At 53.6% G+C, this 19,513-nt stretch overlaps 1 protein-coding gene across 5 annotated transcripts in view; it reads left to right on the top strand.

Annotated features, from left to right (window-relative positions):
• NRG2 (neuregulin 2) overlaps window positions 1–19,513 on the top strand; it is a 200,874-nt gene that overhangs the window by 171,954 nt on the left and 9,407 nt on the right. For 2 of the 5 annotated variants that reach the window (XM_054488429.2, XM_054488432.1), the window contains exons 4-6: window positions 3,572–3,692; window positions 10,247–10,305; window positions 15,491–15,514. In XM_054488429.2, coding sequence (XP_054344404.1) covers window positions 3,572–3,692; window positions 10,247–10,305; window positions 15,491–15,514 — 204 coding nt within the window. Of the gene's footprint in view, window positions 1–3,571; window positions 3,693–9,794; window positions 9,872–10,246; window positions 10,306–15,490; window positions 15,515–19,513 lie in introns of all 5 variants that reach the window. The other 3 variants (XM_054488430.2, XM_054488433.1, XM_054488431.2) reach the window with 2 other exon arrangements.

The raw sequence follows: 19,513 nt of genomic DNA, 5'->3' as shown, positions 1-19,513 counted from the left end.
ATGCTGGACATTGGGGTTCAGGGTAAACATGTCAGACACAGCTCGTGCCCTAATGGAGCTTACATTCTAGTGAAGGAACTAAGCATTAAACAGCAAACAGTTGGCTGGGCGCGGTGGCACAAGCCTGTAATCCCAGCATTTTGTGAGGCTGAGGCAGGCAGATCATGAGGTCAGGAGATCGAGACCATCCTGGCCAACATGGTGAAACCCTATCTCTACTAAAAAATACAAAAATTAGCTGGGCATGGTGGCGCATGCCTGTAATCCCAGCTACTTGGGAGGCTGAGGCAGGAGAATTGCTTGAACCCGGGAGGCAGAGGTTGCAGTGAGCTGAGATCTTACCATTGCACTCCAGCCTGGGTGACAGAGCAAGACTCTGTCTTGGGAAAAAAAGAAAGCAAACAGTTGCACACCTAGTCGTGTAATTATGTTAAAATAACTATAAGTAGAAGTATATGAAGCTAAGAGAGGGAATAAGGGAGGGGCCTGACCAGCTTAAGAAGTCAGGTGAGGCCTCCCTGAGACACTTGTTGTATTTTGAACATCCTGGGCAGGAGACTACTTGGCTTATTAAAGGAGCAGAGCTATGACCAGCGTAGTCTGAAATATACTGAAGGAGAAAGATGGGAGATGAAGTGGGAGAGGTGGTGAAGCCCAGATAAGACCTGGGAAGAAGTTGGGGGCTTTATTCTGAGTGCAAATGGAAGCCACTGGAGAGCTTTGATAATAGAAAAGATTGATACAATTTACATATTTTAAAGACCACTGTGGCTGCTGCAAAGTAAAGGAGATGAAGAGTGAAGGCAGAGTGAAGGCAGAAAGACCAGAGAGGAAGCTATTGTGGTCATCGAAGAAAGAGACAACGGTGGCCTGGACTAGGGGAGGAGGTAGCAAGACATGGATGGAGTCTCTTGAGGAAGTGGAAATGGCAACCCTTGCTGATAGATGGCTATAGGGGAATAAAGGAGGATGAAATCAGAGATGCCCTCTAGCTCTTTGGTTTGGCCATTTGGTCACGGAGATAGGAAAGACTGGGGAAGAAGGCGGGTAGGGCAGATGGTGCAGAGCCCAGTTTTGGACTCGTTGAGTTTGGGGTGCTGTGAGCCATCCTCGTGGAGGTGTAAAGGAAGAGTCCATGTCACCTTCACTTCTCCAAACACAGGCAACCATAGTGAGAGATATGGATACGCTGACAGGGGTGTATAGACACGTTGCCTCAGGAGCCCACGCGTGCTAGAACAGTGTAACTGCACCACAGCGTGAGCGCAGCTCTTCCATGTGGAAATCTCCCTGGAGTGTGGCTTTGCCACTGGCAGAGTTGGGCTGCAGTATCTTGGGAAGGCCCTGCCATTATAGAGGAGTGGCCTTTCTGAGGTGGAAACACCCGTGGTCACTCTTTCCCCACACCCTGTGTGACTGGCTCCCCAAATGTCTTCCCTTTTTACCTTCCCAGGGCCCCAGCCTCGTCCCCATGACAACATGATGCTGGCAGCCCAGGCTCAATGCATTGGGCTGGGGAGGCCCCATCTTTCCTCAGGAGTTGTCCTTGGCCTCCCAAGGCCTCGATGAGCACAGACATATATGTGTGAGAATCCCAAGTGTGCAACTGTGGCCCCGGCCAACCCAGCATCCTCCCTGCTGTCCACTGCTCACTCGACTGGGGTGAAACAATGGGCACAGCAATGGGCAGTCTGTGCCACCCGCAACTGCAGAGGGCACCAGGCTGGGCCTGGCAGATCCAGGCTGAGATTGCTCTGGCTTAGCCAAGACCCACAGGAGGGCCCAGGCCTGCAGTCCTCACTGCGCTTGCATTCGTCTGCTTTTGTCAAGCCTGGGTGCTGATGGGGGGGATGTACAGCCAGGGACTAGGAGCCCTGAGGCTCTGTTGCAACACACACTGCACTCTGGCCAGACACTTCGCTGCCTTCTCTCTCTCCACTCTCCTGTGCGATGTAAATGAAGGGCAGGACAACCTCGAGGGTTCTCCCAGCAAGGGGATTTTACAACTGGCAGGCATGGTACCTCAGCTGCTTCCCTTCTCTGTCCCTTTCTTAGTTCCCTGGGTCTCACTGACCCAGAAGTGGGGCAAAGATCAGCAGGAGGTCTCCAGTTCCAGCCAGCACGTGGGTTCCAGCTGGGTCTGGGGTTGAGCCGAGGAGGGAGACCTCAGCAGGGGTGGGGCTCCGGGATGCCAGCTCAGCAGCAGGCATGATGTGGAGGGGACGGTGAAGCCGGCCCTGCCCGCTGGATTTTATCAGCGTGCTCCTCAGACATATACAGAAGCAGAGCTGTGTATACACTCCTGGCCCCCCGCGCTCCATCCGTCTCCCCACATGTCTAAACACTGAGGGTGCCGAGTGCCTGCCCTCCTCCTACTCCTCTCACTTCCACCCCTATTACTGAGGGGAGTGGAGAGACCCAGTACCCCTGAGGAGACAGGGCCAGCTGGGGTAGCTTGGGCCACCTCATTCAGGAGGCCACTGCTGGGCTGGGTGGGAACGAGAGGCCCTGGGAGCTGAGGGGAGCAGGACCTGCTTCTGGCTGTCCAGTCTGGATTGGATGGGGCATTATCTAAAACTGATGTTTGGGGTGAGAATGTTCACTTGAAGCCAGCTTTCTGGATGCCATTCCCTGATGAGGAGCAGAGCTCCAGTGATGTTCATTTCTCAAATGAATCCAGTCAATCGGACGTGCAGTCCGTGCTAGCAGCCTTAAGGCCCAGCCTTGCTCTCCCCCAGTTTCGCATCCCAGCTGCCCCCTTCCCTTTCCCTGGCCCTGTCTCCTCCCCAACAACTTGAAACCCATGATTTATGGCTGGGGCTGTCCAAGACCTGGAGGCTCCCTCTAGGGGCAACAGCTGATAAGGTCAGGGAGGAGGGGGCTCTCTGGGGTGGGGAGATATGGAGAAGACCCCAGATGCTTATGGAGATGGGGCATAGTAGCCTTTGAAGCATTCCTGGAGCTAGCCCAGCCCTTGGAGAATGGGGAAGAGAGTAGAAGCTAGGGTTCCTCCTACCCCCAACATCTCTCCAGATCTTAGAAAATGACCGTGTCCTAAAGGTGCCATCCCCTGAAGGCCCAGCTCCCTTCCAGCCACTCCCTGGTCCACCATGAGAGCCCAAGCCATGCAGGCAGGTGTAGGTGTCTCTTTCCTGCACCGCCTCCTGTGTTTGTTCCCCACATGAGACATCAGCATCTCAACCACCTGCAGGGGAGCCCCTGGAAAGCCAGCCAGGCAGGGAAGGGGAGAGGTAGGCCCTTATTCAGCAGAGGAAGCAGTTCCTGCTCTCTTCTCACCCTGCTCCCCCCACAAAAGAATGAAAATCTTCCTGGCCTTTGGAAGTTTGCCTAGAGCTTGGGTGCAAGGTTGCACTGGGTAAATGGGCAGAGCTCATGGTGGCCTCTCCTTTGCCTTATTGGTGACTAGAAGGGACCACCAGACCTCCCCTCCCCAGTCATTCCTGCAGCCTCTGGTCATCTTCCAGTTTTGAGATGGGGCATGAAGGAGATGATTCCTGGGGCCTAGGGATAGTCTCAGTGGGTCACTGGCACATGTCTCTCATACCCTCAGTGAGCACCACCCTGTCATCCTGGTCGGGGCATGCCCGGAAGTGCAACGAGACAGCCAAGTCCTATTGTGTCAATGGAGGCGTCTGCTACTACATCGAGGGCATCAATCAGCTCTCCTGCAAGTAAGTGACCAGTAGGGGTGGGCATGGGGGCAACAACAGGGTAGGAGATGCTGGGTCAGAAGTGGAGGGCTCTAGGAAAAGAGGGTTCCAAGCCACTGACAAGAGGTCCCCAAGGGGTGTAGACAGGAAGCTTTGCCCTACTTCCTAGCCCTTCCCTGGAATATAAGGAGATATAAGCTCTAAGGGGCACAGGGGCTTGTGTAGTCCCCATTTCCCAGGCCCCTACCCACCCCATCTCCTGATGTCTACCCTTTCACCAACACCCTTTAGGGAGATGGGGATGCTAGTCTATGCCCTAGACACTGGGCACTGGGTTTCTCTTTCTCTCTCTCTCTCTCTGCCTCCCTCAGTCTCTCTTTCCCCCCCCTTTTCCTCCCCATCTCTCAGAAACTCTCCAAACTTTGTTCTTAATGAACGTTTCCCAGGCTGCATCTTCCCCAGTAGCGAGGAGCCTGGCGGGGCCAGGCAGAGCACAGGTTCCAGAGCCCTTTGCTCCTGTAGTCTTGAGCGGAGAAGAGGGGTCTGCCCAGAACCCAGTACTGACCTCAGGATCTGGCTGCCCTTCTGCCCTACAGGACCCCATTGTACAAAGATGCCATCCCTGGGTGCTGCCTGTGTCCCTTCAGCCCCTAGCCCCCACTCCATGGGATGAGGGGATACCAGCAAGGACACCACTCTAGGTATGGCCCAATGGGGGAGGTCAGGGTGGAGGAGAGGCTCAGGCTGGGGCCTCTCAGCCTCCCCAGGGGCCAGAGCCTGCTCACCAGCCAGGCAGGGTGGCCCCAGCAGGAACTCCAAGGAGCTCAGAACCACCCACTCCCCATAGCAAACAGGGCAGGTGGGAGAGAGGCTGTCAGGGAGGGCTTGTTCAGGCCCAGCCAGATCTTCTGGGCAGCTGGGCCTACAGTGCCCCCTGGACAGATTCTCTGGTGAGTGTGTGAGGAGGGGAGGGGAGCTTGGTGAGGGCAGCACAGGCTCCGGACAGATCTAGGGGAGGAGTGGGAGGGGGCCTGTTAATAACTTCAGTGTTTCAAAGCAGCCCAAGCCTAGAGCCCTGGCAAGGTGCTAAAGCTGCCCCATTCCCATGGCATCTGGGCAAAGGCCACCAAAACATTGATGGGGATTCAGAGAGAGATGTTTGACCTTCCCCCAGGCAAGGTCAGACTCAACACTTCTCAGCTCCCCAGCCTCTGATCTCCCCCTCTAGATCCATAGCCCCCTTCCTGGGCACACCCTAGCCCGGGAATGTGAGCCTGGTCTGAGGAGGCCAGGACTTTTCAAGACCCCTCCACCTAACAACATGGTAATGAGGGGCCGCGCCTCCTTTATGCTCACCTCAGTGCTGGGTGACATGGCCCGCACTGCCAGGCAGAACCATGGCTCTTGCCCCAGCTGGCTTCCTCCCTGGCCCCACCCTGCCCCTGCTGCCACCTCCTTCTCACCCTCCCTGAATCTTAGAGGAGAGTCCCAATAGCAACAACAGGCCCTCTAGGGAAGTTCTCAACCCAAACTCAGCCCCTCATCCTTCCCCGCCTCCTGCCTCTAGGAGGCTGCCATGTTAGTATGACAGACCCTAGGGAACATTCTAGCTGTGAAACTTGCTCAGAGTTCTTTGGAACAGATCTACTAGAAATTCATCAGGGTCCTGGAATACCTCACAGGGATGACCCAGCCCTGCATCCCCATTTCCTTGTCTCCTGCACCCTCCTCCTCCCTGTGACATATACACTAGGTAGGTCTCTCCTCTTCCCTAGCCCCTTGGACCCCAAACCTTGAAGGGATCCAGCACTGTCACTGAAGTCAGCCCTCGTCCAGGCAGGGAAGGTTCTGGCCTCTCAGGACAGGTGCCAGGGCTAAGGAGGGCCATGGGGGCCAGAGCTCCAGTGCTAGAGTTCGGTGTGGGCAAGGGAGTGGTGAGATATGTGGGCTCCAGGAGGGCCCTGCCAGCAAGGTTGCACCCCTAGGACCTCTGAGTCCTGCCCAGCTAAATCTGAGAGGAGCAGAGGCAGGAGCCTGAGCCATTGCGAAGATGGAGCCCTGTTCCCTTTCCCACCAGGGCAACTGGGCTGCACTGCTTAGAACTTGGTACCCAGAGCCACCACTTCCCCATCTCAGCCTCCCCTGGTTCCAGCCAAGATTCCTGGAACCAACTTCCCCGACACCCTTTGTCAGCCCTCGGGGGAGAGGGCATCCCTGGTGGAGATGCGGTCAGAACAGCAGGTCCTCAGAGCTGTGCTGGAGAAGGGCAGGGGGGTGGGGGGCAGGGCAGAGCCCAGAGGCCATTCTGCGGGTGGACGAGCTGGGAGGGAAGGGGGGCAGGCCTCTTGGGGTTCCTGATGACACCTGAATGGAATAAAAAGGAAAGAACTTAGGAAACGGAACTCACGTCTTACCATTTGTGCTGTTTGTTTACTTTTTATTTTGATTTTTTTGCATTTCCGCTTAGCTTGGATAATGAAACTACACTGGTCAGTTTCATTCCAGTTTCTATAAAAATCAGTTTTCCTTCCTGGTTTTCTTACACTTGTTGTTGTGTATTGGTTCAGAGCCCTGCAGGGAGTGTTGGAAAGCAGGCACACTCCGTCCCTCCTGTTTTTCTGGAATTCAGTGCCAAAAGAAACAATGTCACTGATACTGAATTTTGTTTTAAAAAAAGACAACGTAGGGGGATTTGAAAATGGGAGTCCAAATCAAGGTGACTGTCCCCTGTCTGGGCCAGACAGGGGCCTCTGCACTCCCTCTTGCTGCTTTCTCCTCTTCTCTCCGTGTGTTTGTAGAGCACGGTTGGTGCGTGACTCTTGGGGACTGGTTCAGGGGATGATGACAGAACAAGACTCTTTCCAGCCCTGTGCACATACCAGTGGCATGCCTCCCCTTCCCATCAGCTCATCCCCCTCATCCCTCTGCCCCTACCCCACCCATGTCCAGGTGATACCCCATCCCACCCCCATCTGCCTGCTCATCCTCGCCACATCTTCACCCCTCTCATGAACTCAGAGGCCCTTCACTCCCTCCAGTGCCCGGGGCACACTGCCATCCTTCATCCACCCCCTCCCCCGGGTGAGGGCAGCACACATGGCATTATCCCCAGGCTACCAAAAGGAGAAACTGAGGCCCGGGAGGTGGGGTGGGAAAAGGGGAAGGCAGAGGTCCTGACCTCTCTGTCACCCCAGATGCAGCCCGTGGGCTCTCCTCTCTGCCCCTCTCTTACCTTGCTCTTCTCCAGCCCTGGGGACAGACCTTCCCCAGAGTCATAACCGATGACCTGGTGGGAAAGGCTGGGAAGGCTGTTACCCGCTGCTCCTTCTAATCTGTCCTCTGTGCCCCCTGAAAATCAGAGGGTCAATCCCAGTTTCAGTGGGAACCACCAACCACCACCCAGCCCCCAGTGCTGAGTTCAGACTCCCATCCTGGTTGATAGGCTAATGTACCCCATACTCTCTTTCCCTGGTATTAGGTGCAGGTTAGAGAGGCTATAGGCCCAGCTCACCCCCAAAGCCTTCTCTAGGGAAGCCCCAGTCTCCTGAATGTGACTCATCCTCAGCAAACAGGACTAAGGAGAGACATAGGAGTGTCCAGGAGGTCCCTGAAGGAGCTAGCGCCCCAAAGAACAGCAGTAGCTGTCAGCCTTCCACCACCCCTCCCCAGTGCCTTTTGTTTTGTTCAGCCAGTGGGGAGCACATTTTCTCAAGGAAGGAAGGTTAGGACCATAATGTTGTGCAACTCAGCGGCCATGAAAGATACAAGTCTGTAGTCAGGATAGTCCAGGCTGGGTGTGAGATAAGGGCCACAGGGATGTATGGAGTTATCATTGTTCTCCAAGGGTCTTGGGACAGCAGCCCTGCTTGTCAGCAATGGAAATAAATTTCCCCTTGCCCCTCCTGCCCCTGTACTCCCCCATTTTCTCTCTCTCTGTCACACACACACACACACACACACACACACACACTCATACACACACACACACATACACAGGTTTCCCTGCCTCCAAGAGCTGGGCTGTTCTCAGACATTGAACACAGACACATCTGTCTCTTTCTTGTTCCTTTGTGGAATCTGAGTCATTTTGGCAACTTCCTGGGTCTTCATCCTCCACTCCCAAAGGCACTTATGTTTGAAAATCACTTCTCCCTCTCTAGTCCCCACCACAAGTGGACATCAGTTTCCAAGAGCTAAGGAAGAAGAGCTTGAGCTGGTTGGGAGCCTTAGCCACTACCTCCATTTACCTGAGCTGGGATGAATAGGGACGAGGGCCAGGGATCAGAGAAGGATGTGTTGACAAGGGGGCTGATGGCAGTCTCCTCCTCCAAGCCACCCTGTTCAGTAAGACGACCATGTACCCTCTTCCCACCCATGCCACTTCCCTGATACACTTCCCAGCCCTCCACCACCCCCCGATTAGCCAGGCATACCCACACACACACTCCTACCACTACAGGACAAACCTCCTGCCTCCCCTGGGGGAGATGCCATCAAGGCCCAGAGAAACTCTAGCCCTCTGCTCAACTACCACTCCCATTCCCCACTCCTCCAGATTTGAGGTCACAGGGTGTTCATGAGTATCTGTCACAACCAATGGCTACCACTTACTGTAAGCCTAAGTGGCTTCCTGACGGTTGCTATATACTGCATTGCTAAGAAGTAGAGTACACTTGCCTCTTGAGGAAGTTTACATTGATTAATTTTGAATGGTAGCCTATTATTGAGGGGGACACTGGTGATGAACTTAGCTAATTTCCTAAGGAAGAAGATGCAGAGGCAATATAGACCCCTCTCTGAGTAGGGAGGTGTGGGGAAGGGCTAGCCCTCCCCGTAAGCTTCTCCTTAGGTATCTAGCCTTGATGGGGTTCAGAAGAGAGTACAGGGCTGGGCATGTCCTCCAGAAATCTGCAAGACTTCTGCAAGAAATCTGAGATTCACTTGAGGAGAGGGCTGGCAGCCAGAGAGCAGAAGAACGTGTACCTTGTGGGTAGAGACAAGGTCAGGGAGATTGAGTGGGGGGTGCTTTAGAGCTGTAAGCAAGGCAAGATCGGAGAATGAGATCCAGGGCAGGTCCAGGCAGTGATGGAGAAACAGGTCTTGGGGAAATGGAAGAGTTTGGCAGGCTGGCTGCCACTAGGACCTTGATGTGGACCAGGCTTCCAGGGTTCCCCAGTGAGCCTGCTCCAATCCCTTTTGTGGTCCTTGCCACCTGAGGCCAGATTCCCTGCACCTGGTATCAGGAAGGCCCACTTTGGGATGCTGATAATTCCAGCTCCTCTCCAACTTCCCATTTCCCTACTAAGCTTTTCCCATGTACATCGCACTGGGGCAGCCTATTCCAAACCATGTTCTACAAGGGTTCCTCAAAAAACAACATCCATGGTGAAGTAAATTTGAAACACAAATAAATTTGAGAACTTACATGGAAAGTTCAGCTATTTCCTCCTATGAAACTTTCATAGTCTTTCATAGGTGAAGGTACACTGCAACTCTGCAAGGCACCCTGAGAATGTATTTCCTACATTGATTTGGCCACAGAACCCTCTTTGAAAGAACAGATAAAACATCTCCTAGGTCACTTTTGTCAAAGACATACACAGTCTGGGAACAGCATTCCCGTTACCTGAGTTTTCTGGGGGCTGTTTCTTGGATGAGAAAACCTGCCCAGGGCCCAGGAGAGAATCCTTCAGTCGGTCCTGGGAGGAGTAGCTCCCAAGAACTTGGCATTCCTTAAGGCTCCCAGATCCCTGCCAGCTGACTGACTGCCTGGCACCAAGAGGCCACAGTTCTTGCTTCATGGGGCACCAGGCAGGTAAGAAGGAAAGTCTCAATGACCAGTAGGACAACTTCCCATCTTCCCTCACCCCACTTACCTAAATCATCCTCCCCCCGACCCACCCCACCTTCCCCACCACCCATGGAGCCACATCTATGAGACAGATTTTTAAGGAGATTTCAGAGCCCTCCACCCAGCCCTGACTCCAGTCCCTTCAGCTACAAGTATGACCCCAAGTGCCTGACTTGGTTTTTCTCATTCATCACTGTGCACTTTGATTTCTAACCTTAGCCTCGCGGATGATGCCAGTTTGTTCTGTGATTTTTCCCCTTTTCCTTCTCCAGATGTCCAAATGGATTCTTCGGACAGAGATGTTTGGAGAAACTGCCTTTGCGATTGTACATGCCAGATCCTAAGCAAAGTATGTTTGAAGATACAAACACAAGTCCCTGCTCCTTAGAAAGCTTCCGGGTGCAGTCCCCCCAATGTAGGGCATAGGGCCAGGGGTGTTGGTTGTTTTGATCTTTGGCTGTTTTGTTTTGTTTCTCTTTTCTTTTTTGTATTTTGGTTTGTTAGTTCTTTTTGTTTTGTTTTGTTTTGCTTTGTTTTCATTTTTGGCCTAATCCTTGGGTTTAAAGTTCAGGGCTGCAGGTAAGGGGCAGAGTGGCAAGGCCAATACAAATGGTAACGGTGGCAAGGAACCCAGCTGGCATTGGCAGGAGCCCGTGCCGGGGTGTTGCAATGCCTGTGTCTTGCTATCCTGGCTCTCTCTTTCTGGTTTTCTTTCTTTTGGTAGGTGTCCTGTGGGATACACCGGGGACAGGTGTCAGCAGTTCGCAATGGTCAACTTCTCCAGTATGTCTCTTTCTTCTATTTCTTCTCTTCCCTGGTGACTGACAGTCTCCCCCTGGGGAGGGATGGGGCCTTGCTTAGCAAGACTAGGGGGAGATGTAGAGGGTGTCCTGCGCTCCTTAGAGGAGACGGAAACACCCCCGGCACCCCCACCTCCACATGTGGGCTGTACCTCCTGGGCACAGTAATGCCAAGTTCTCTCTGCAGCAGCCAGGGCCACACCCAGGCCTCCTCCCAACTTCTGGGGTCAGGCAGCCTGGCCAGAATGGGAGGAAGCATTTGCAGAGCCCTCCCCTGCCTCCGAAGGCTGCCTGAGGGTACCAAAGGGTCTGGCAGTGAGTGTGTGCATGTGTGTGCCGACGTGTTTGAGAGAGAAAAAAAGTTCTCAGAAAGCCCATTTTCCAGTCTGGCCAGGGTTTGTTTGTTTTGAGTGTTTGGAAACGGGTTAGAGGGAAGGAAGGGGAATTAAGGGAGAGCAGGACCCAGGGCAGTGATTTCCATGAATACCAGAGATATTTATGTGGCTACAGGATGGTGGGAGAGGAGGCAGGGGTTGGTGCTGGAGATGCTAAAAAGTTGAGGAAATGAGGAATTGAGGGGTAACTGGTGACTCTCTCCAGCACCTCTGTGGTCTGAATCCTCCCATCTAGGATTTTATTCCCTTCCTTTCTTCAACTTCTGAGGTTGGAGCTTTCTCTTTTGTACAGTTTGCAAAAAAAAAAAAAAAAAAAAAGAAGAAGAAGAAAGAAAGAAAAGTGAGCCCCGACGCCCGAGGACCCAGCCATAATTATGGAGTGTTTTATTTGGGGCATGAGAGCAGTTCCTTCCAGTACCACCAGGTGGAGGTGGAGCAGAACAAAAAGCCTCTGGCCGGCCATTGATTCTGCTTGGGGACCAGGGGTCCGCTGGCTTGCAAGGCCTGTCCCCAGTCACCCATCCCATCCTGCAGAGCAGGCTAGGCCCCTGCGTACCCCCCACCTCCTCTTCTCCAGGGAGGACAGCTGGGCCCCATGAGGAGTGTGGAAACAAGTGTCCACATGGCACTGGATACTGGGAGGTAGAACTCTGGGAGGTGCTAAAGGTGAGATCCAGGGGACCATGTAGGTAGTCTTGGAGAAAAGGGGTTTGGGGATTTAGGTCTCAGGGTGGAGAAATGATCCTTCCCAGTCCTCCTCAGACCACAGCACAAAAGTCCAGCAAGTTACTCCCCACCCCAACCCCACAGGGGCATAGAGACCCCTGGGGGGTGGGAGCTGCTTGGCCCAGATGGTCAACTATCTTAATAGAGTGTGGGAGGCCAAGGAGGAAGGGCAGAGCCTGTGGGCAGGACATGTGGCCCAACAGAATTCTCTAGAACGCAGGCTCTGCAATCATTTCAGAGTCATATCCAGCCCTGAGTGCAGGACTGTAGAGCAGGAGGGACCTCAAGAGAAGGCAGAGCCTAGGCAGAGCTGGGGGCCAGGGGAGAGAGACAGTGGGGCAATATTCCTCTCGGCAGAGAGCCTCCCCAGCTTGTGAGACTGTTCTGGACGGTGAGTCCCAGCCTGTCCTGAATCAGAGCAGCAGAGCCTCCGGAACCCGGGCCGCTATCCAAGGCCTCTCTGCCAGCTGGGCTGCTTCAGCTTTCGGCCTAGATCTGCTAGGAAGGGCAGCAGGGCCCCAGGAGCCCAGAAAAGAGCCTGCAAAGGCAGTCCAGGCCCTTCTGCCTAGTGTCTTCAGTAGCTTGACTGTTACCTTTTCGTAAAGGATTTATGCTCTTCAAGCACTTTCCCAGAGAGCACTTCATGATAATCACTGAAAAGGTAGTGTAAAGTGCTGGCTTAAGTGTTCAGGCTTCGGATTCAAAGAGACCTCAGTAAAAATGCCAGCTGCTAAGCTTACTAGCTCTGGGGCCTCTTTAACTTCTCAATTTGTTTTCTCATCTGTAAAATGGGGATGATGACATTTATGCCTGTGGGGTTACTGTGAGGATGAAATGAAGGGCTGCATAAGAAGGGCTTAGCAGAGAGCCTACCATTGTGATTGGAGAGCAATTTAGTACCTCTCCCAGCTACAACTGGTATGCGGGGGTGGGGGGTGGGCAGCATCAGCCCCCTAGAGGCTGACTCCCAGCACATCCTGAGCAAAGTGTCCAACCTGCCCAGATAGCATCTAGACCAGGTTATCTTTTGCAGAGATCAAGGAAAGAGCCTGTGACTGCAATAGCACATTGAAGCTTTTCGTTCTTCCACAAACAGCCCCTCCATTCCCCACGGGTCAAAGCTTGTCCATCTTTATGTCCCCATGTAAAAGAGCACACATACTTGTACACACAAGCACAAACGCATGAGCACGGGCTCATACATGCACAAACACACAATCATGTTCTTACATACCTGCACACATGAGCAAACCCATGAGCATGTGCTCACACCTGCACACACACATGCAAACACAGGAGCTCATGCTCACATCTGTACACATCACTGCCTCCTTGTCCAGGCACCCTATGACTGTATGGCATGGGACATGTCCAGGATGAAGAATTTGCATATTGTCTGGTAAGCACAGCCCTGTCGGGAGTCCAGCATCAGGTTGCCATGGTTACTGGTCAATATGCAAATTTCTGGTTAATAGGACCTTCCTGTGACTCAGTGGTGCCACTCCACCCTGGCTGAGTGGCAGCCAATGAACATAATGAGTGGGAAGGTCTTGTCTTTGCTGGGGTGGACACAGCCATAGGCCCCTCATGTTCCATCCCATGCTTCCCAGTGAGAAAGCTGCCTACCCAGTGACTAGCTAAGCCCTCAGTGACCCCACCAATCATGCCAGCCACCACTCTAAACGGTACTGGCCTTTGACTCAAAGAGGAGGCCAGTTAGGAGCCCTAGAAGCTGCAGCTGCTACTATTCGGTTCCCAGAGGAGTGACACAGAAGAAAACGCTTAAAGGGCTTTGGGAGCCCTGCTCACTTCTCCAGATGGTCATTGTCCTCAGGAATACCCAGCCAGGCCTGCCCAGAAACTCAGTGGGCAGGAAAGCCATGGCTTAGCACCAAGGGACCAAAGGGTCTGGCCTCCAGTCTCCCTTCTGCCTCCTAATTTGCTGTGTGACCTTGGGAAAGTGTCCTAGCATCACTGGGCCCCAGCTGCCTCATCTAATACAATAACCTCGTCGGAAAGTGGGGCCCAGACCAGCTCTATGAACCCAATCCTCTTTGCGTCCCAGGTGCTATGGTCAAGCTGGGCTGTTCTCTCAGGGCAGCACGGCTGGCTATCCAAACAATGTGAGCTCTCCAGCTGCCTGAAGGGTCCCTGGGCCACAGCATTAACTACTCAGTGAGAGGTGCGCCAGGGTTCTTTGAGAATTGTCAAGTTTGTACTGCCTACTCAGCACGCCTGACCAGCCCTGGGACACCCTGGAGAGGGGTGGACAAACTGTACTTACGGCAACTTTTTCCTGCCTCCAAGCAGTCAGAGTGGGACTGCAAAGAAACCAAAACATCAAGGTCACTCCCCAACCTGGGATTTAATAGCAGTACAAGAAGGGCTTGTGTCTGGAAAAGCTGGGAGTAATGAATGCTTCATTGGTGTGGTCTCTGCATGGAACTGGGGGGTTGAGGCCCCAGGATCTTCCTCAAGTCTCTTTAGTCAGAGCCATCACAGTCCCTGGCTCGGAGCCATCCTGCTCTCCCGCCCTTTTCCAAATGCAGAACCTTCTGGAATCCCTATCAGGAAGTAGATGAGAGGTCCAGGGATGGATAATGCGCAGGACTTCCTGCAGATTGCCACACGCTTGCCTTCCTCCAAGGCAGATGAGACTATCGGACACAGTGTCACACCCTCCCTGGATCTAGTGGTGCCGACCATGCACCTGGGGAAGCCAGAGAGTGAGCCAATCCAGGCTAGGAGGAGCGGGGACCTGCATGCGTGTTGAACTCATGCCGTCCAGGCTTGTTCACATCTTCCTCTAGCTGTGTGCAAGCACTTTGGACAGACAAGGAAACAAGGATTATGGCTTACCCACATCCACATAGTGAATTAGGGATGAAACTGAGACTCTAGGCTTGTAGACCGATGCTGGCTGCTACATTAGAATGGTAGGTGAGCTTTTTAAAAACACTGTTGAGATTTCTGGGCTCCCACCTCAGAGCCAGATTTCCTCGGTCTGGACAATTCAGAAGCTCAGCCAGGTTTGCAAACCTCCTAGGATCCTATGCCCCAGCCTGATGCCCACGTAACAGATAAGAGACTGAGACTTAACTAGATTGGTATCACTCAGGGTGGCACAGCAGCAGGTCAGTGCAGAACTGACCCTTGAGTCAGGGTCCTTTTATCTAACCCTTCAATGATGTGGGGGTCTCCGTCACAGGGTCCTGAAATCACACATTCAAAACAGGATCCCACTTCCAAGACTGTAATTTGTCCACCAGTTGAGGAGCTCAGACATTCTACAAGTGAACCCACTTGTCTCTTCCTGTGAGTTGCAGTTTGCTCTTCTCGGTAGTGAAATCAGGCTCACGCACCACGGCCCAGCCCTGTAGACTTCTAGAGTGTTGGGGTGTCAAGTAGAGAAGTGACCTGCTATCTGGAGCCTCATCCTCTTCCTCTTCCCGTTCCCTCCCACAGACTCTGAGGCTCCCCACCTGGGATCCCAGTAGGTGGACAGGCCAGCTAGGCCTGTGGAGCAGAGCAGGGACATGGGGCCAGTCTGGGGACCTCATGCCTGCACTCTGAACAAAAAAAAAAAATTGGGCCCCCAATGAGGGAGCTGGGCAAGCTGTCTGCAGGAAGGTTTGAGAGTTGAGAGTGCTGAAGGCCTGGCACTGACGCTGGAAGGAGCAGGGGGGCTCCTGAGACCCCCACCCCCACTTACCTTTCCTCTCAGGGACATTTGCCAACTGACTCTTGCGCCTCTGCCTCGCCACCAGGTACTAACCCCACAGCTCAACTCTAAAGAGCCTGCCCTGCCTGCTGTTTCTAACATCTCTCTCTACCCTCCTTGGGGCTCTTGGGGACCGGGTGTCAGGGAAGGAGCTCAGGAGGCTGGGAGGGGACACTACTAACCTGCTTTCACCTCGCAGGATGGCTGCCCGGTGTCTGAGGAGTCCTGACCAACGTTTCTGTCTCTCTCTCTCCCCCTGTCCCCACCCATCTGTCTCTCTCCCTCCACCCCTCCCTTTCTGACCCTCTGCTCTTCTGCACTGCCAGAGCACCTTGGATTTGAATTAAAGGGTATGAAACCTCTGTGTGTCACTCAGCACCATCTGCGTGGTCCCTCTCCACAGCCTCCGATGCCATGTGTGCTGAATGTTTGGTTTCCTTTCCAAAAAATGGAAAAGGGATGATTCCAAAAATCTCTCCTGGCCCCATCGAGATGTCCTATCATAAACTACGTTGATTTAGCGAGAGACAAAAGAAGTTCATGAACAGAAGGGCACTCAGGGATTCGAACCGTTGCCCTCAGTGTACAGTAGCGTCCCTCACATAGGGGAGATCTATTGCTAGGAGGGCTCAGAGGGGAGGGCCCCCCCCCCCCGAGCTGAGTGCAGACCCGCAGGCTGGCTGGACAAGAGCTAGGCCCCATGTGTGAACATGGCCCCTCGAAGGGCTGGTGTCCAGGAACCACAGAAGCCTGGTTTGGAGAGTTGTGCAGAGAGGCATCCCTTTCCATTTGACTTTAGTCTTCTTTCCATTCCCCATTTCCATGTCCATTGCTTTTCATCCTGCACCAGGCCAGCAGCTGATAACTCTCTATTTGTCTCTGTCCCTGCCCTGTGTCTGTCTGCCCGGCTTTGCCATCTGCTTGAGGCTGTCATTCCCTCCATGATCTGACCCCACATTGGCAAGATGAGCCAGGGTCTGGGTTGGGCTGGCCTCTAGTACCTGCCCCTTGTCTCCCAGCTCAGAATCTTACACGTGTCCTCCTGCCACCTGCTACTACCACCTTCTGGCCCCTGGAAGACTCCTTGGGCTAGAAGGGACTTTAAGGGGTTAATGTTTCTGGCTCTCTGGCTTTGCACCAGGAGGTTCCTCTATAGCCTCAAGTGTCCAGGCATATGACAGCAGGAGAGAGGCAGGGGCTCAGAGGGTGGGGGCTCCAGTGAGGTGGGGGATCTCAGACGTGGTGCAGAGCCTACAGTTACAGAAAGGCTGCTCTCGTGGCTGATTTGGGGAGGCCTCCTAGCCCCACCACCTATCCTCTATCAGCTGTTCTCAGTAGAAGATAGATTGCAAAGTTTGTATGTAAGAGTGCATCTGTCTACAGCTACTGGCTGTGATGGGGTGGTGGGAGAGGCACTGAGTCTGTGTGGGGTCTGTGATGGTGGCAGGGTGCACAGGGGTGAATCTGCAGGTACGTGTGTGTTGTTGAGAGTATACACCTTGTGAGGTCTGTCAGGGCAAGATGTCAGCAGGTGGAGGGGCTGTGAACGCCTTTGTGTTAAGGGTTGAGCACTGTGCAGGTGGAATTGTGAGTGCGTGGAGATGAGTGTGAGTGTGCAGATATGTCAATGTCTATAAGGCTGGTCTGTATATTCACTCACTCGCAATGCAACAAACATCTATGCAACAGAATTTACCAGACACACAGTCCCTGCCCTCCTGGGCTCACATTCACAGGTGATAACAAGCAAACAGGAAAGACATCAGGTGGTGTTCAGTGCTGCACAGAAAATAAAATGAGGTAATGGGATAGTGCCTGGCTGGAGTGGGGTGCTAGTGTAGCTAAGTGGTCAGGGAAGGTTTATCTGAGGAGGTGACATCTGTTTTAAGACCTGATGAAAAGTGGCCAACCCTGCAAACAACCAGGGGGGAGTCCTGCAGAGGGCGGCATAGCAGGTATAGAGATCATGTGGTTGGAGTGGGCTTGCCTTGTTCAGTGGATGGAGAGACTTCCAGCAGCTCTGAAGCACAGTGAACGCAGGGAGAGGACCACAGATGAGGTCCAAAAGGAAGGCTGGGACCAAGCAGCCGGGGGCCTCAGAGGCCATGGTAAGGCTTTGGGTTGCATTTGAGTCACAGTGGGAAGCCATTTTGAGTTTCTAAACAGGGGAGTAAAATGATCTGCTTTATGGTTGTGAATAAATGTAGCTTTGGATGGACAACAGCCTGGGCTGGGGGCAGGGTGGGGAGGAGTGGAAGCAGAAAGACCCGTCAGAAGGTAACCATCTCCAGGTGAGAGGTGACACCATCCTGGACTAAGTTGGAAGCAATGGAAATGGTAAGGCCAGATCAGACCCAGGATCTACTTGGGAAGCAGAGCTGCAAGGACTTGCGGCTGGATCCGGCATCAGGGTAGGTGGGAAGAAAGGGAGTAATCAAGAATGAGCCCAAGGTGTGGGGCCTGAGCAACAGGAAAAGTGGTGCTGCACCCATGAGCTGGGAAGAGTCGAGTAGGAGTTTGGAAAGAGGGTAAGGAAGCAGGGATTCTGTTTGGTCATGGCCCTTGGATGCATGAGTCTGGAGCCCAACACAGCCCAAGCAGGATGCAACTGATTGAATGCCTGCAGAGAAAAGGACATGAATAGCAAGCAGAAAGGGAACAGAGATGACTCCAATAGGAAAAATGCTCAACCTCACTCATGAGTGAAATGGAAATAAAAACGACACTGAGACAGCACAGTTCACCCCCTGGACTGGCAAACTCAACAAGTCTGATAACACCATGGAGTGAGGGGAACCAGTCCTCTCATCCATGTCTGATGGGACAGAGGCCGCCAATAGGTGCAGACTCGATAGAGGGCCATCTGGCACGATCATACTTCAGGGAGCAGTCAGGGCAGGACATAAAAATTTGAGAGTCTGCAGATAGATGGTATTTAAAGTCTGAGTCTGAGTTAAATCACTAAGGGAGAGAGGGCAGGTGCAGGAAAGAAAGAAACCTGAGCCCAGGCCCTTCTATCTTCCCAGTCGGTAGAAGAGAAGAAAGCACGGCTAAGACGGAGACAGGTCAGCCAATGAAGTAGGACAGAGAGAAGAACCATTCCAAAGCCCAGGGGGAGTGGGCCCCAGAAGGAGGAGAGCAGCTTGGAAGGAAGCAAGTGACCTCAGGACTTGGCAGCCTGGAGGTTGTTGGTGCCTGTGACCAGGGTGGTCTCAGAGGAGTGATGGAGACACACGCCTGACTGAACTGGATGAGGCATGTGAAGGGGGCATGAGAGCTGGAGCCAGGGCTGTGGGCACAGAGCCAAGAGATGGGGACCTAGGGTGGAGGTCTGGTTGTTTACAACTCCATCCAACTGTGTGTCAGTGGGCATGGGCGTGTGTGTGCACCTGTTGCTAGAGTGTGTGGTTAACTCTGTGTGTGTGCATATGTTGTGTGTGCAGGTGTGTGTGTGTGAGTGAAGGGGTCTGTCTGTGAATCAGATAGGCATAGTTAGAAATCTCTGTGTGTCTGGAGGGTTTGTAGCCCTGGGTGTTTCCTGGTGTGTACACCTTTGCCACAGCATATGCTGCAAGCCCAAGAGGTTAGGGACATTTCCCAGGGCCCTGCCAAGGCATTGAGGTCCAGCCTCCACTTTCCCCTGAGCTGGGAGGAGGGGCCAGCCAGCAGGTGTGGTGGGCACGGGTGGGGTCTCTGGGCTGTAGCCTTGACTACAGCTAGCGCTGTCACCTTTTACTTTTTCTTCCTCCTGGCTTTCTCTGTTTTAGAAGGATGGGGGTTGCCCCAGCAGCAGCAGAGGGTAAAGAGGACAGTCGGCCTTTGGGAGGGCTTTGAGACCCAGCCTAGCTCAGCTCCTCAGCAAGGGTGGGGGCTGTTCCTTGCACACCAGCACTTTCCTAGATGCCAGGGGTCCATGGTGCCACTGGCGGGCTTCTCACAAGCAGAGATAGCAGGCCTGGAGGGGGCCAGGGCCACTCCCTGACCAGGCTGCAGGGGTAAACAAAGGCATTCCCATGATCACTGCCATGAAGAACAACTCCTCTTGGCCCACCAAGGTTCTTTGCAGCTACCAGGCCACCGTGGAGCAGGGCAGGGTCGCCGGCCAGACTAAGCTGTCCTCCCCTGCTCTACAGCCTCGGGAGCTTTGCCTCCACTCCATCCCTTCCCATTCCCCTGCATTTTCCACTCATGTGCTCTGGGCAGGCATGGGGCTTGGGGAGGGGAACTCAGGGGGAGTTGTGTGTGACCAGATCCATGGGTGGGTGGGAGCTGTGGGGAAGTGGAAGGCAAAACAGAGCATGTAGGAAGGAAGGAACTGGCTGGAGAGAAGGGATAGAAAGGAGCTGGGC

Source organism: Pongo pygmaeus, chromosome 4 (assembly GCF_028885625.2).
Source record: "Pongo pygmaeus isolate AG05252 chromosome 4, NHGRI_mPonPyg2-v2.0_pri, whole genome shotgun sequence".
NCBI lineage: Eukaryota > Metazoa > Chordata > Mammalia > Primates > Hominidae > Pongo > Pongo pygmaeus.
The sequence above is the reverse complement of the archived record's forward strand: the minus strand, read 5'-3'. Positions and strand labels throughout refer to the sequence as shown.